Source organism: Equus caballus, chromosome 25 (assembly GCF_041296265.1).
Source record: "Equus caballus isolate H_3958 breed thoroughbred chromosome 25, TB-T2T, whole genome shotgun sequence".
In the NCBI taxonomy this organism is placed as follows: domain Eukaryota; kingdom Metazoa; phylum Chordata; class Mammalia; order Perissodactyla; family Equidae; genus Equus; species Equus caballus.
Genome location: NC_091708.1, coordinates 25,104,134 through 25,119,608, shown reverse-complemented (window position 1 = coordinate 25,119,608; position 15,475 = coordinate 25,104,134). Strand labels below are relative to the sequence as shown.

General features: G+C 42.3%; 1 protein-coding gene across 8 annotated transcripts in view; it reads left to right on the top strand.

Annotated features, from left to right (window-relative positions):
* The window catches only part of SUSD1 (sushi domain containing 1), a 183,105-nt gene that overhangs the window by 19,881 nt on the left and 147,749 nt on the right, over positions 1-15,475 (top strand). For all 8 annotated transcript variants that reach the window (XM_070251350.1, XM_070251347.1, XM_070251348.1 and 5 more), the window contains exons 4-5: positions 11,317-11,469; positions 12,129-12,308. In XM_070251350.1, the coding sequence (XP_070107451.1) occupies positions 11,317-11,469; positions 12,129-12,308 (333 nt within the window). The remainder of the gene's footprint in view (positions 1-11,316; positions 11,470-12,128; positions 12,309-15,475) is intronic.

Genomic DNA, 15,475 nt, shown 5'->3' with positions numbered 1-15,475 from the left:
TGGGGAACTTTCTGGAGGAGCTGATACCTGAAATTCTGTGTTCAAGGCTGTGGGAGTTTGCCAGGAAAAACTTTTATAATCAGTATATATTAGTATATATTGTATATATCAGTATAGTATACTGTATAATTGTATATATATCAGTATAGTTCCCAGGGAAGCATTCTACTTTTAAAAAGATAGGAAGAAGAGGGGCCGACCCAGTGGCACAGTGGTTAGGTTTGCATGTTCCACTTCAGTGACCCAGGGTTCTGAGGTTTGGATCCCGAGTGCGGACATGTGCGCTGCTTGTCAAGCCATGCTGTGGCAGGCGTCCCATATATAAAGTAGAGGAAGATGGGCGCGGATGTTAGCTCAGGGCCAGTCTTCCTCAGCAAAAAAAAGAAGGAGGATTGGCAGCAGATTTTATGTTAGCTCGGGGCTAATCTTCTTCAAAAAAAAAAAAAAAAGAAAAAAAAAGGGAGAGGGAGAGGGAGGGAGGGGGAGAAGGAGGAGGAGGAAGAAATATTTTATGCAAGGGCCAAATAGATGTCAGCCTAAGAAGAACCAGTCTTCTGGGGCCAGCTCTGTGCCCTAGTAGTTAAATTCAACAGGATCTGCTTTGGCAGCCCAGATTTGCGGGTTCAGATCCCTGGCATGGACCTACACTACTCATCAGCTATGCTGTGGTGGTGACCCACATCTAAAGTGGAGGAAGATTGGCACAGATGTTAGCTTAGGGCTAATCTTCCTCAAGCAAGAAAAGAGGAGGATTGGCAATGGATGTTAGCTCAGGGCTAATCTTCCTCAGCAAAAAACAAAAAAAGAACCAATCTTCCAGGAACAAAATCCTGATCTAGGCTCTGCTTCCATTTATTCTACTTCTTGAAATTATTTAGTGACCTTACCTTTTGTTTAAAAAATTGAGATATAATTCACCATTTTTTTTTTTTGAGGAAGATTAGCCCTGAGCTAACATCCGCTTCCAATTCTCCTCTTCTTGCTGAGGAAGACTGGCCCTGAGCTAACATCTGTGCCATCTTCCTCTACTTTATACATGGGATGTCTGCCACAACATGGCTTGACAAACAGTGCATAGATCCGCACCCTGGATCCAAACCTGCGAACCCCAGGCTGCCAAAGCAGAACCTGCGAACTTAACCACTGCGCCACCAGGCCGGCCCTAATTCACCTTTTTGAAGTGTATAATTCAGTGATTTTTAATATATTCACAAACTTGTGCAAAGTCACCACTGTGTGATTTAGAACATCTCCATCACCCCAAAAGGAAGCCCCGTATCCATTAGCAGGGATTCCCATGGCTCTTCCTTTTGAGGTCTCTAGTTATCACTTCCTAAAAGCTGATGGGTGGCTTTTTGGGTTTTGTTCTTCTTTCTTTATTTTTATTGAGGTCACATTGGTTTATAACATTATATCAGTTTCAGATGTACATCATTATATTTCAACTTCTGTATAGACCGCATCGTGTTCACCACCAAAAGTCTAGTTGCCATCCATCACTGTACACATGTGCCCTTTTACCTCTCTCACCCTCCCCTGAATCCTCCTTCCCCCTGGTAATCACCAACGTGTTCTCTGTATTTATTGTGTTTTTTTGTTTATCTTCCATATATGAGTGAAATCATACGGTGTTTGTCTTTCTCTGTCTGGCTTATTTCACTTAGCATAATACCCTCAAGGTCCATCCATGTTTTCGCCAATGGCATGATTTTCTTTTTTTATGGCTGAGTAGTATTCCGCATTATCCATTATCCATTCAGATGGATGACTTTTCTTGATGGTACTGAGTTTTTTTCAGAATCACAGTTGCCACAGAAACATCGGTGGCCCCAGGCCAGAGGCTTAGCAAGTTTTGGGATATCAGCAGGTCTTCAGTGTTTCCCTGGAACCACAGGATGTGAATCCTAGCTCACTCTTTTTTTTCCCCTCCCCAAAGCCCCAGTACATAGCTGTATATTCTAATTGTAAGTCCTTCTAGTTCTTCTATGTGAGCCACCACCACAGTATGGCTAGTGACAGATGAGTGGTGTTGTTCCGTGCCCAGGAACTGAACCTGGGCCCCTGAAGTGGAGCACACTGAACTTTAACCACTAGGCCATCAGGGCTGGCTCCCTAGATCTAGAATTCCGAGAAATCTCGTGACCAGGTGTTTATCGTACTTTGCAGAGTTCAAGTCAAGTTCAGGAGCTGGTGACAGGTGGGCCTCTTTGGATGCCGCTGAGGATAGATGAGGAATGAGTTGTAGGGGTTCTAGTTCTGGAGAGCCTGCAGATGTTCTGGCCCCCGGGGCTGCCCCCTCAACGACTCCTGGGGATCATGGAAACTTTGCCATGAGCCACAACCCAGGGGAAGCAGCTCTATGGCACTTCCAGTGTGAGCGTGGTTTGACTTGGGTGGGCCAAGAGTAAGTGGAGAGGAATGAGACTAATGTGGGAATAAGGCCTGGGGCTGTCGTGTCCCCACCAACATGGCTCCAAGTAGGCATGGCCCTAGTAGGGTCTGCTGAAAATGGCAAAATACCTTTCCTGTGCCTTCGAACTCCCCAAGTCTTGGGACTCCATCTCGACTCTGCTGGCAGCAGCGACGTTCTATTTCATAAGCTCATTTCCTGTGGTATCAGGGCCTGATGCCATTTCTTCTAGAGAAATGTAATAGCACTTCAGCCTGGGCTGAGAAATGGGGAAGGAGGGTGGTGAAGAACCTAGAGGGAGTGAACGATTTGCCAATCATCAGTCCCTGAACCTCCTGCCGGAAGCCTGTATCCCATAGGTCTGCCCATGGTGAAGCAAACGCTTTCATTCCTGGACGAAAATCCCTATCGCTACTAAGGGCAGTGCAGTCTTTTGGTTTCTCTCCCAGGTCACGAGGCTCCTTCTCCATGTGAGCCGTTGCCCACAAGCTTCTCAGCTGCCCCTCTCTTGCAGGTCCTGGAGCAGCCTGCTGTGGCCTCAGACACGAATGCATGCTCCCACGGAGATTCTGCTTGCTCTCCGTGGGCTCCTGCTCAATCAGCTTGCAGCTGTCCTGGGGTTTTCCCCAGTGCTGTCTCCAAACAGGACTTTGCTCCGCAAATCCCAATCCTTTGTCTTAGCTGGATTTATTCGCGAAGAGTCATGTTTTACCACTCTGAAACAAGGAAGAAGCAAGGAAAAGCACACTGGGAGGGCAGTGCTCCCTGCTGCCCGGAGCAGTGCTCACAAGCATTGGCTCCTTGCCTGCCTTCCCTGTGGAATCCTCCTGATTCCTGCTTGGGTCTCCAACCGCGGTGGGTGATGGCTACTGTCCCAGCTCCCAGGAAGGAGAGAGAGGCCAAAGATTCTGAATCAAAAGATGGTTAAACCTAAGCTCCATCGCCCCAAATGCCAGAGGCCTTGACCAAGGCACCGCTGTCCCTCTTTGGGACTGGGGGGGCATGCCTGAGTTTCCCCTGCAGTTAACATCGCCCACACTTTACTCTTGCTTCTTGCTGGCTCAAGCCCCAGGATCGGGCTATCCCAGCTTCTTTCCCACGGCCCTGTTGAGTCTAGTAAAATGTGGACACAGGGCTCTTTTTTACTCGGCTGATTTAAAGTTTTGGGAGGAGTACTAGACACAGCCGCTGGGCTTAAGTTTATCTTTGAACTGTCTATAAAGTAGGCTTTCCTAAGCAAACTATCAACATTGGCAGGACTGTGAAGGAAATGTTTAGCTCTTTGAGTTTAGGCTGTTTGCTCATGGCCCACGCAGTTATGAGCATGACCTCGAAAACAGTCCTCCGTTCATTCAGCGACTGCTTTAGCAAAAAATTATGTGTCCAGAAGGATGGAGCTGTTACCCTAGGATGGGGCTCTGGAATAGATCGGGGGCGAATGGGTCATTTAGTTCTGATTATAATAATCTATGATTGCTCTTCCCAAAAGGAGACAGGAGAATAAACCAATATTTTTTTCCCCGTAAGAAGGAATATAGCTTTGTTTTTTCTACTTATTAAAAAACCCATATACTCATGTAGAAAAGTGAAGCGATTAGGCAAAAGTATAAAGGAGAAAGAAAAAAATCACCTAATATTAACCCAGAAGCAACAACTCTTAATATTGTGGTCAATCTCTTTTAAGATACCTCTATGCAAATGTACGGCAACCATAAGTTTAGGTTAATAACATGTCTATGTTCCACAATCCAACATTTCACTTCTATAATACGTGATATTCTTTTCTCTGTTTCTAACTCCATGAACTAAGAGAAGACAAAATTTACTTCATTCACAACACATGATCTTTTCATTTCCATAAAAATGATTATATAACCCAAGAGAAATGAAAATGTATGTCCACAAAAGACTTGTACATGAATCTTCTTAATAGCCCAAACTGGAAACAGCCCAAATGTCCATCAACAGGAGGATGGATAAACACATTGTGGTACCTTCCTATAGTGGAATGCTACTGAGCAGTAGAGAAGAATTATCTATTGGTGCACACACGACATCGAGGAATCTCGAAAATGTTATGTTGAACAAAAGATGTCATATGCAAAAACATGCATTATAAAAGATTACATTTATATAACATATAGGCAAAAATAATTTATAGTGGTAGAAATGAAAAGGGATTGCCTGGGGGTGTGTTGGGGGTTGGATAGAAAGAAACATGAGGGGGCCGGCCCAGTGGTGCAGCGGTTAAGTGTACACGTTCCGATTCGGTGGTCCGGGGTTCACTGGTTTGGATCCTGGGTGTGGACATGGCACCGCTTGGCAAGCCATGCTGTGGTAGGCATCCCACATATAAAGTAGAGGAAGATGGGCTTGGATGTTAGCTCAGGGCCAGTCTTCCTCAGCAAAAAGAGGAGGATTGGCAGCAGATGTTAGCTCAGGGCTAATCTTCCTCAAAAAAAATAAATAAATAAAAGAAAGAACCAGGACACTTCCTGGGGTGATGGAAATGTTCTGTATCTTGTTTTTGATGTTGGCTACGTGGTTGTATGAGATTTTCAGAACTAATGAACTGAACACTCAAGATCGGTACATTTTCTTGTATGTAAATTATTTCTCACTTAAAATATAGTATAAAGGGGCCAGCCTGGTGGCACAGTGGTTAAGTTTGCATGCTCCACTTTGGCGGCTGGAGGTTCCCTGGTTCGGATCCCAGGTGCTGGCCTACTCACTGCTTATCAAGCCATACTGTGACAGGCGTCCCACATATAAAATAGAGGAATATGGGCATGGATGTCAGCTCAGGCCCAATCTTCCTTAGCAAAAAAAGAGGAGGATTGGTGGCAGATGTTAGCTCAGGGCTAATCTTCCTCAAAAAAAAAAAAAAAAAAAAGAGATAGATGTGTAATACCTTTTAAATTAACTACAGGGAACTTGTTATCTGGCTATAGTACATTACTTAACTGATTCTTCTTTCCACATTGTGATTGTTTCCCTGTTGGTTTTTTTTTTTTTGCTATTATAAGAAATGCTATAATGAATATCATTGTAGTTATACCGTTACAAATAATTGTCTCCTTATTATAAATTCTGGAAAATGGTTACTGTGTCAGAGGTATACATATACATTTTACATTTTAATAACATGCCAGACTATCTTCTAGAAAGTTTATACCAGTATTCTCTCTCACTAATCATTTCATGAACGTCTTCATTTCTTCACATCCTTGCCGACAACTATTAATATCAATAAATGATGTGAATTTAACAGTCCTGCTTTGAAACGGGTCTTTGTGTTCCTCTAACATGGCTTCTTAAGATGTAGGCTTCTGGGGGCCGGCCCGGTGGCGCAGTGATTAAGTTCGCACGTTCCGCTTCTCGGTGGCCTGGGGATCCCGGGTTTGGATCCCAGGTGCGGACATGGCACCACTTGGCAAAAAAGCCATGCTGTGGTAGGCATCCCACATATAAAGTAGAGGAAAATGGGCATGGATGTTAGCTCAGGGCCAGTCTTCCTCAGCAAAAAGAGGAAGATTGGCAGTAGTTAGCTCAGGGGTAATCTTCCTCAAAAAAAAAAAAAAAGATGTAGGCTTCTTAGCTGGATTTGGCCTTTGAGGAGGGAAGGGGGCAGGAGAAAAATCATAAGCTCACTTTCCAAGATGTGAGGAAGTAGTTTTTGTTTCATCTTACTCCATGGAGTTAGAAGGATCTACTTCTTTGCTGGTGATTTGGAGAAAAGTAGGCTGTGAGAGCATTTTCGTGAATTTGAAAGTTCTTCAATGCATTTTTCCCAGTGAGTCCATTCTGAGTCTTCAGATTGTAAAGGCTTCTAAGACAAGGGTATGCACAGAGGAGCTTCTTTTTAAACTCTTGCCTCTTTGGCACTCTTGTTCTAGCTAAGGCTCCTCCAAATGGATTTTCTGCTTCTGTCTTGGAGCATTCAAATCTAGTGGAACAAGCCATGTGGCTACTCCCCAGACCCCAGCCGGGAAACCCAGGAAGCATGTGTATGTGTGTGTGCACGTGTGTGTGCGTGCATTGCTCATGGTCGTGCTCGGGCTTAAGCGTGGGTTATGAAGTAATGGCTTGTGCTCCGGGGAGAACTGAGTCAGCAGAGAGGCAAGGCCCGTTCGTGTACTTGCTAGCATGGACTGAGAACCTACGGTGTGCCAGGCACTGTGCTAAGAGCTTTCCACACGTTTTATTTAATCCCCACAAAAAACCTACTATTATTATCTTCTTTTTACAGAGGTGGCTTAGGAAGGTTAAGGAATGGACATGAATACATCTAGTAAGTGGCAGAATCAGTTCTCAAACATGGTTCTGTTTGACTTTCAAACCCATGCTGTTAGTTGAAAGGGCTAAATAGAGAATGCCAGGGCCCTGGGACCAGGTCAGAGTGTCCTGCTTGGTTTTGCTACATTCTAGTAAGAAATCTTTCTGCCTGTGGATAAAGTTCAATAATCCCATATATCGAATAGGACACAGACAATCTCCCCCCCTTGATTAGTGAAGTATATTAATAAGGTTTTCTTAGATTAATTAGTTGATAAGGTTTTCTCTTCATAAGTAAACATGTGGTAACCTTCATGCCCTCATGGAGTTTACCCCTATGTGGAGAAGTTGTTCTGATGAGCTTAACATGTTTATCCAGCCAAGGTCCTAGGACAGATTAGAAAAGGGATGGTTTGTGAGCATTAAGAGGTGGCAGAGGATTAAAAGTCAAAGTCCTGTCGTACTAATCTCAATGACACATGGTAGACGTATCTAGACTTCCTTAGGGCAATTGACGATCTCTTTGGCAAGCTCTGTGAACAGTACAATGCTAGTACAATTAGATTGTAATGAGAGGCTGTGTGGCATAGTGGTTAAGAATATGGTCTCTGGAGCCGGACGCCTGGCTTCGAATCCTGGCTTTTCCACTACTTACCTGCGTGACTTCAGTCCAGTTGCGTAACCGCTCTCTGCTTCAAGTTACTTCATCTGTAAAATGGCAGTAATAATAGCACCTACCTCATGAGGTTATTGTGAGGATTAAATGAGATGAAAATAATCAGTAATAAATAATGAAGTGTTTCGGGCAGTGCCTGGCATGTGCAGGATGACATGCAGGAGTTATGGTCATTAACAATCATTGTAACAATTGTTGTTATTAGGTAGTTGAATGAGTGCACACAAAGCAAACTGATTAATGACTCTGGTGGCTCATACAGAGCTGACCAGCGTCTGGAAGCTCCAAGTCTGTTCCACCCCACAGCTGCTTAGCCACATTTTTGCCCTATACTATGTGTACTGCTTGTTCTTAGAAGCCTGCTGAAAAATCCATTTATTCCCACTCTACCTTTTGTGGAGTCTGGGGCAGGTGGACAGGCCGGAAAGTGATTTCTGTGTCAAAAGTATGCAGATGCATGTTACAAATTCCTCATTGCAGTAAAAAAAAATCTCAATCAGCTAAAATGATGGGTCCAATCTGGGAACACACGTTGGATTCTGCATTGTTGAGATCTCCTCTAAAGTTTGTACTAGACTGAAATTGATTTTATTTTACATTATTTTTATTTTAAAAATCCTTTCGTAACGATTACCAAAAACCCCATGATTCTATTATCAACAATCATTTAAATTTTGCTGGTTTCGTTTCTCACTATTCTTTGTTCATGTTTTATTGTCTTCTCCTTTCTTGACATTATTTATTCTGATGTTTTTCACTGGCTTGAGTATTTTCTCAAAAGCTTTTTCAGAAAAGAAATGTCAGTGGTATAATTCCTGAGATCATTCATGTTCTAAAAGGTCATTTCTGGGGCCAGCCCTGAGGCTGAGTGGTTAAGTTCACACGCTTTGCTTTGGTGGCCCAGGGTTTTGCTGGTTCACATCCTGGGTGCAGACATGGCACCGCTCATCAGGGCACGCTGAGGTGGCGTCCCACATAGCACAACCAGAAGGACCCACAACTAGAATATACAACTATGCACTGGGGGCTTCTGCGGAGAAGAAAGAAAAAAAAAAGATTTGCAACAGATGTTAGCTCAGGTGCCAATCTTTCAAAATATATAAATAAATAAAAGGTCATTTCTTTGCTTAAATATAGCATGATGTTTTGCTCCCTTTTCCTTAGAACTCCATAAACATCACTCCATTATTATCTAGCATTTAGTATTTCAGTCAAGTAGTCCTAGGTCAGATTGGTTCTCTTTTCCTCATAGATTATTGTTTCTTTCTCTCAGGAGATTTATAGATTTTTCTCTTATTCCAGGAAATTCAGAGTGACTTTCTTTTTTTCTTTTTTTTTTGGTGAGGAACATTGTCCCTGAGCTAACATCTGTGCCAGTCTTCCTCTATTTTGTCTGTGGGTCACCACCACAGTGTGGCTTGAAGAGTGGTGCATAGATCCGCACCTGGGATCCCGGCCTGTGAACCCTGGACCGCTGAAGCGGAGCACGCGAGCTTAACTACCACACCACTGGGCTGGCCCTGTGACCTTTTTTTCAACAATCATGCCTGTCACCTCAAGAGGCTATTTGGATTTGAATATAAGGCTGAGCTATTTTTTCTCTTGATATTAATTCTTATACATTTACTCCATTCTCTTTGGTAATTTCTCTTAAATGGATATTGAATATTTTGGATCTGTCCTCATATCCACTTTTGTCATATACTTTCTATAATTTCTTTTTCTGCGTGTTTTTGGAGAATTTCTCAGATTGGAATTTGCAAATTTATTTTCTGACAGTGACCAACCTATTATTAATGCCTCTATTGAGTTTTTATTTTTGGCATTCTTATTTTGTTTTTAGTTTTCAAGACCTCATGTTTTCTCAGAAACTTCCCTCTTTTTTCTTTTTCTTTCTTTTTTTTTTTTTGAGGAAGATTAGCCCTAAGCTAACATCTGCTGCCAATCCTCTTCTTTTTGCTGAGGAAGACTGGCCCTGAGCTAACATCCATGCCCATTTTCCTCTACTTTCTATGTGGGATTCCTGCCACAGCATGGCTCGACGAGCAGTGCCATGTCTGTGCCCGGGATCCGAACCAGCGAACCCCGGGTTGCAGAAGCAGAACTCGCACACTTAACTGCTGCACCACCGGGCCAGCCCCTTCCCTCTTTTTTCATTGACACAGTGTCCTCTTAATCTCTTTTGGACTTCTGCCTCTTTTCTTATGTCAAGAGTGTTTTGGTTATCTACTAGTGCGTAACTCTACACCTTCCACCCCCCACCCCCTCAATTTAGTGGTTTAAAAGAATTTATTATTTCTGATAATTCCAGGGCTAGGTGGTTTTGTCACTCATCTGGAACATTTAGCTGGTGGCTGGGCTGTGCTGAGCTGGGCTGGTAGGTAAAGGAAGGCTTCTCTGACAGGTCTAGGGTCCTTGATGCTGACCATCAGTTAGGCCACCTTAGTTCTCTTCCATGTGGCCTCTCTCTTCATGTGGCATCTCATCTTTAGGGCCTCTCTCCCAAGCATAGTAGCCTGGATTTCTTACAGCATGGACACTGGATTCCAACAGAGGGAAAGAGGAAGCTGCTAGGCATCTACAAGGCCGAGTCCAGAGCAGGCACAGTGTTACTGTTGCCACGTTCTGTTGGCCAAGCAAGTCTCAAGGTCAGCCCAAGGGGAGGGGAAATGGCTTCCACTCTTGGGAGGAGGGGAGGAATTGTCGGCAGCCATCTCTGGGGACATCCTCCACAGAGTTCCTCCAAGTTTGCTTCACTAAAGATGTAGGTTGAGCAGAACTGGTCACTCGCAAGGGCTCCTTCAGCAATTGAATGAATTACTGCTTCCCAAACAAGGACCAGTGAGGGATGAAATGTTCATTGGTCCGAGACAAAAACCAAACCTAAAGGAGAACATAGTGAACTTTAATAAAATCACATTAAACAAAACTTTAAAAGGATTCTGAGGTTATTTTCTTCTTTTGAGGGGTTAAAATGTTCTTTCTTTTACGAAATTATGGTGTTAGTTTTTTTGGGGGGGGGGGCGGGAGGTCTTCACCTGGCAAAATAGAATATTGGCCACCTTCTATCAGTCCTTCCAAAAGTACTGGTCTTTGAAATCCCAGAGTCTAGGAACAACAGGCTTGCTTCAGTCATGCTGCTCGCTGTCCACTGCCATCCCTCCCCGACCCCAGGGTTCTTGCACATGTCCCAGGAAAAGTCCCATTTCACTTAAGGTACTTTTTTTCTCCAGGTGAAATTTGTTTGTGTGGCTCTCATGGAATTCCTGAAGTTTTTAGGTGTGTTCTCTAAGCCAGTTCTGAGGGAGAGAAACTACTAACTGGCAGAGAGATTTCTTCTCCAACCCGTGAATTCTTGTGTGGTTGTCACCCCTGTACCTGCTACCTCTGGGAATCTTCAGTCAAGGGGAGAAGCCTGCCCAGGCGCATGTCTTGTCTTTCTTGAAGCCTGTTTTAAACTCTTCTAATCTTGACAAAATTAGTGAGACTCTTCTGAATTCCCTCTTTACTTCCCGCCTTGTCATCCTGTGCTCATCGGCTGGAAAGCATTTTTCACTCTGGTCTGAATTGTTTTGTGGTTGGAGTTCTACTTCAGATATTTTAGTGTGAGATTGAAGCCATCCTTATTTTATAGTAATTGAAATTTTTTTAGCATACTTTTTTGGGTTCATTTTGTTGGATGTCAGAGAGTAGGTGACAGTTGTTGGTTTTTTTGAATTCCCGGAACACACTGACAAGTATTTCTTGAGCACCTCTTAGTGCCCGTGATGCTGAGGGTCCGTGAGAGGAGCTCTTAAGGAGTAAAATAAAATTCGTGATACAATTGCAAACAAATATATCCATTTATAAGGGTAGATTGAGAAGGTAAGAAATGGCTGTCACAGTGCCTCCCCACCACCTTTTTTTTCCTTTTTCTGTTTTTCTCTCCCTTTTTGTATTTGGCATGTGTCTCAAGACGTGGATGAGTGTGCCGTTTCTGGCCTGTGCAGGCGTGGAGGACGGTGTGTGAACACCCATGGGAGCTTTGAATGCTACTGTATGGATGGATACTTGCCAAAGAATGGGCCTGAGCCTTTCCACCCGACCAGAGATGCCACGTCATGCACAGGTGGGTTTCTGCCAAAGAATGCAGCACCTGAAAGTAAGACTCTATTAACGTGACTCTCCTGCTCTGAGCCCATGTCTGTGGGTCTGTGTTGGGAACGTGGGTGACGCTTATCTGTTCCTTTGTGCATTTGTGTAACCTATGAAATAAAGAAAACGTAATCAAGATAGAAGGAGCTATAATAAAAATGCTCAAATGAGTAAACTTCAGGGATTTTTTTAGCAGTTAATAGATAATCAAGTATTAATCATTATGTTAGATGGTAAACAGAGCTGATCTGGAAAGGACCAGCATCTCAAAAGTGACCCTGAAAATTATAAAGGCGTATATATCTTAAGGAATTTCGCAATTCAAAGTTTTCACTTCATTGGGCAGGCTTCCCTTTAGTTAGTAAGAATTAGTGAGGGTTGGTTGCCAAATTCTTTCAGCTTTGTACATGTGAAGATGCTATTACCTATGGAAGGGCAGAAAACTGAATAGAGACAGTCATTGGAACCATGCCCAGAAGTCATGTGGAAATGAACCAACCTATTTAAAATATGGCTCCGGGGTGTGTGTGTGTGTGTGTCTGTGGAAACGGGATAGGGTGGGGTACAGGTGGAGAGAGATGATGAATTTTGAAAATTCACATAGTAATGAATTTGATATTAATTTGTTTTCAGAAATAGACTGTGGCGCCCCCCCTGAGGTCCCGGATGGTTACATCATAGGAAATTATACCTCTAGGCTTGGTGGCCAGGTTCGTTATGCTTGCAAAGAAGGATTTTTCAGTGTTCCAGAAGATACGGTCTCAAGCTGCACAGCCTCGGGCGCATGGGAGTCCCCGAAATTAAATTGCCAAGGTGAGTTTTCCAAAGATTCGGGTTCCCAGTTTATCCCATCTTGAGATTCTTTTCATATTTCTCTCTAAATTTCTCTTCGGGGTAGTGAATAAATCCAATAAATTCCTACTGTCTCTAATATTCTCTTGGTATTTTCAGGCATAGTATCTTATCATCTGCAAATAATGATAATTCCGTCTTTCATATTTCTATCCTTATAAGTGTCATATTTTTCTCTTGACTGATCACTTAGCTAGTGTTTTCAGAACAAAAATTTAAATAGTAGGACTTTGAATAATCTTTTCTTTTGTTTTTTTTCTTCTCCCTAAAGCCCCCCAGTACATAGTTGCGTATTCTAGTTGTGGGTCCTTCTTGTTCTGCCGTGTGGGACGCCGCCTCAGCATGGCCTGATGAGCGGTGCCATGTCCACACCCAGGATCCTAACCTGCGAAACCCTGGGCCGCTGAAGCAAAGCCCGTGAACTTAACCACTCGGCCACAGGGCCGGCCCCTGAATGTTCTTTTCTTTTCGTTTTTTTTTAAAAGATTGGTACCTGAGCTAACATCTGTTGCTAATCTTCTTTTTTTTAATTCTTCTCCCCAAAGCCTTCCAGTACATAGTTGTAGATTCTAGTTGTGGGTCCTTCTGGGTCTGCTATGTGGGACGCCGCCTCAGCATGGCTTGATGAGCGCGGTGCTAGGTCCACACCCAGGATCTGACCAGCAAAACCATGGGCCGCTGAAACTGAGCTCATGAACTTAACCACTTGACCAGGGGGCTGGCCCCTGAATATTCTTTTTTTTTTTTTAAGATTTTATTTTTCCATTTTCTCCCCAAAGCCCCCTGATACATAGTTGTGTATTTTTAGTTGTGGGTCCTTCTAGTTGTGGCATGTGGGGCACCGACTCAGCATGGCCTATGAGCGGTGCCATGTCCACCCCAGGATCCGAACCAGCAAAACCCTGGACTGCCGAAGCGGAGCACGCAAACTTAATCACTCGGCCACGGGGCCAGCCCCTGAATATTCTTTTCTTGTTTCTGACTTTCCTGGCAATGGTTTAAGTGTTTCATTACTCATTCGTGGTCTTAGCTTTTTGCTGTTAAGTAAGTGTCAAGGCCTGTTCTAAGCACTGTGTGTATCTATTGACTCATGCCATCCTTACAATATCCCTGTGAGTTGGGACTACTATTACCACATTTTACAGATAAGAAAACCAAGGGATAGAGAAGTTAAGTAATTTGTTCAAGGTTATATAATTAGTGATAAAGCTGAATTTGAACCCAGGAGTCCTAGCTTCAGAGGTTGTGTTCTTAATCTCTCTGCTATACTGCTTCTGTTTTTGTGATGATGTTGGCTTTTGGTCTGTTTTCTGCTTTTGGCTCTCTCTCCCTTCATCTATTGTTGTTTTACTAGTTTTTGGCTATACATACTTAATCTTAAGGAAAAATCCATCTGTTCCCATTTTACTGGGATTTTTTAAAAGTCAGAAATGAATTATTTTTATCACATCTTATAGGCATGTTTTAAGGTGATCATATATATTTTTTCTCCTTTTAACCAGTTATATGGTGGGTTATATTATTAGATTTCCTGATAATGATCAATACTGATTGCTGGGATGGATTCTTCTGGATCTTTGGTGTTTTATTTTTTTAATCTGGATTATATTTGCTAAATTTTACTTAGAATTCTTACATTGATATTCCTAAATGAGATTGGTCTATTTTCTTTTTATATGCCGTCTTTGTTGGGTTTGGTATCAATGTTATTCTAAATTTTTTATGTTTTTGAGGAAGATTAGCCCTGAGCTAACATCCGCCACCAATCCTACTCTTTTTGCTGAGGAAGACTGGCCCTGAGCTAACATCCGTGCCCATCTTCCTCTACTTTATATGTGGGACATGTACCACAGCATGGCTTGCCAAGCGGTGCCATGTCCGCACCTAGGATCCGAACCAGCGAACCCTGGGCCGCCAAAGTGGAACATGTGCACTTAACTGCTGTGCCACTGGGCTGGGCCCTCTAAATTTTTAAAAAAAGAATGTGAAAGCATTTCCTTCTTTCTCTGGAATATTATAGAATTTCTAAAGATTTGGGAAATTTCAACTGGAAAACCATCTGGAGGTGACACTTTTGGAGAGGTAGCCCTTGGATTATTTAAAAAAAATTTATGCTTACTACTGTGTTTAAGTATCCTGTCCTTTTTGGTATCTATTTTGGTCATATACAAATTCCTAGAAAATCATTTATTTCTTCCAGATTTTCAAATTTATTGGTTGAGAGAAGTGTAAAGCACTCACTTTTGATTCTGTAGTTATATTTGTTTATAGTTGTTTATAATAGTGAAATATTAGAAACAATTCCAAGTGTCTATCAAAATATTGGTTAAATAAATCATGGCATATACATAAAATGGAATGTTACGTAACCAACAAAAATTATGTTGGGAAAGAATAAGTAGTAACAGTATATTATGGAATTACAAACTGTATGAATAACGTGCTCTTAATTTTGAAAAAGTTTACATGTAATCTGCACATATGTATAGATATCTGTACATATGTATGCTTACAATGAATTTAGAAGGCTATGCATCAAGGTGTTAGTAGTGGTAATGTCCGCTGGGAGCGATCCTGGATGACTTTTACATTGTATATACTTTCTGTATTGGAGGAATTTTTAACATATTAGACAAAGCAACAAAGCTATTTCCATTCTGGAAAAAAAGAAAAGAACCAGTTTTCATTGAATTTTTTGCATAGCTAAGAAACCTCAGCGATGTGCTTAGCTAAGTTAATCCTGCTGATACTCTGCTTTGCAATTCAGGCTGTGAACACATTTTGTTAATTATCATATTGGGGGTTAAGAAATTCTAAAAGTACATTTCAGTTCTAACATTATCTTTCAATGGATCAATTAAAATGCAGAATTTAGATTAAAATGTGCCATAACGCATATCAAAGAACTTGCTAAGGATTTCTATAGGAAACTCCCCATAAAAATAATTTGTATTACTTTGAAAATTAGTAGTCATCTGGATTATTGGACTGAGAATGTAGAAAGTTAATTTAGGGGAGAATGCTTGTTGTATTCTGCAAAGAACTGTTATTTAGAAGTTCTTCATTTCTTTTTTCCCTCCTCTAAATAACTGCTCCCTCTGCCTGCTGACACCCTCCGCCCCCTCCCC